At 52.4% G+C, this 1,941-nt stretch overlaps 1 protein-coding gene across 1 annotated transcript; it reads right to left on the reverse strand.

Annotated features, from left to right (window-relative positions):
- Positions 1 to 601: 601 nt before the first annotated feature.
- Positions 602 to 1,628, reverse strand: LOC112964677 (olfactory receptor 14C36-like). The gene has a single exon (XM_026063077.1). The coding sequence runs from the start codon at positions 1,535 to 1,537 to the stop codon at positions 602 to 604; it is 936 nt and encodes a 311-aa protein (XP_025918862.1). The 5' UTR covers positions 1,538 to 1,628.
- Between the last annotated feature and the right edge of the window lie 313 nt (positions 1,629 to 1,941).

Genomic DNA, 1,941 nt, shown 5'->3' on the forward strand with positions numbered 1-1,941 from the left:
GTGACTACACTTGGTTTTGGGTATCTCCACCCACTGACCACTCCAGGCACAAACTGCCCCTGGAGATCCCCTCTGCTCACCTGGTGGCTCCATACTCCCTTCCAGAAGGATAGGAATGTGTTACCAGCCCTCTACTATGTGAAACAGCCCCTAGCAGATATCGCTTGAACACTCACCCTCTCCAGGCCACTGGGCACCCACAAGTGAGGGCTGAATCCAGCCCTCATTCCCTCACACATTCACCCTATGAGCACATCCTCCTTAGCCCATGGAAAATCCAGGCACAGCAACAGGGCCTTTTTGGGTGCAATTCCCTGAGCACATTCTTGGCTCCAGGTTGGGAAGAAAAGCCCAGTCTTCAGGCAGTGTACTGATGAAATCCCCTTTTATTACASAGATRCTGCAAGGGAGGCCAGCTCTGACACAGTGCTCRGCAGATTTACAMAAAGTCTYRGGGTAAAACAGGTGGGGTTTGTGCCTCTGGAGAAGAGAGATGAATTCAAATGTTTGTGTACAAACACGCTTATCACAGATAGAATGCCCCAACCACAAACATTGCCTGAAATCGCTTGGAAATCACTTGTGAGGAGAGATGAGCAGCTTATTGCTGCTGAAACAGTGCCAACTGAACCAGTTTCCTCAGTGCCTCCTTGAACTCCTTGTTTCTCATGCTGTAGATGAGGGGGTTCAGAGTTGGAGGCAGCACCAAGTACAGAACAGAGAGCACCAGATCCAGAGTTGGGGCGGAGACAGAGGGGGGCTTCAGATAGACAAACATGACAGTGCTGATGAACAAGGAGACCACGGTCAGGTGAGGGATGCACATGGAAAAGGCTTTGTGTCGTCCCTGCTCAGAGGGGATCCTCAGCACAATAGTGAAGATCTGCACGTAGGACAGCACAATGAAAATGAAACACCCAAAGCCTAAACAAAGACTAACTGCAGTAACCCCAACTTCCCTGAGGTAGGAGTCTGAGCAGGCGAGCTTGAGGATCTGGGGAACTTCACAGAAGAACTGGTCCACTGTGTTGCCTTGGCAGAGTGGTATTGAAAATGTGTTAGCAGTGTGCAGGAGAGCATGGAGGAAAGCAGTGGCACAGACAGCTGCTGCCATTTTGACACAAGCTCTGCTGCTCATGAGGGTCCCATAGTGCAGGGGTCTGCAGATGGCAACAAAGCGGTCATAGGCCATGACAGTGAGGAGATAATACTCTGCTGAAATTAAGAAAAAGAAGAAAAACACCTGGGCAGCACATCCCAAGTAGGAAATGGTCCTGGTGTCCCACAGGGAATTGGCCATGGATTTGGGGACAGTGGTGGAGATGGAGCCAAGGTCGAGGAGAGAGAGGTTGAGGAGGAAGAAGTACATGGGGGTGTGGAGGCGGTGGTCACAGGCTACATCTGTGATGATGAGGCCGTTGCCCAGGAGGGCAGCCAGGTAGATGCCCAGGAAGAGCGAGAAGTGCAAGAGCTGCAGCTCCCGTGTGTCCACAAATGCCAGGAGGAGGAACTCGTTGAGGGAGCTGCTGTTGGACATTTGCTTCCTTGGGGCTTTGTGGACTGTCCAAGGAGGAAAAGACAGTGGCAAGTTAGAACAGGCTTCTGTGAGCCAAACTCACTCCGTTTCTCACAGAAACCCCCACCTTTCCTCTGCCCTTTACCTTCGCTCAGCTCCCTTTCTGCAGCTCTCTTTACACTGGCTGAGGGTGCCATGTGGAGCAGGGGCCTCTGCCCATGGGCTCCAGAGGAGTCAGTCCTGCTCTGCTGGGGGGCGTAAATGGAGGTGTCAAACTGAGCCTGCTACGTGGTGGGATACCTGGGGATGGGCACTGGGAACTGGGAGCAGGGGACTTGATCCAGGTACTAGTGGGAAGTTTCTCTGTTTCCCATGATGAGAGCTGAATACGGCTGTGTCTGAAGGAGAAGACCCTTTGTGAGGGA

This window comes from Apteryx rowi, unplaced genomic scaffold (genome assembly GCF_003343035.1).
Source record: "Apteryx rowi isolate R43461 unplaced genomic scaffold, aptRow1 scaffold_1995, whole genome shotgun sequence".
Taxonomy (NCBI): Eukaryota; Metazoa; Chordata; class Aves; order Apterygiformes; family Apterygidae; genus Apteryx; species Apteryx rowi.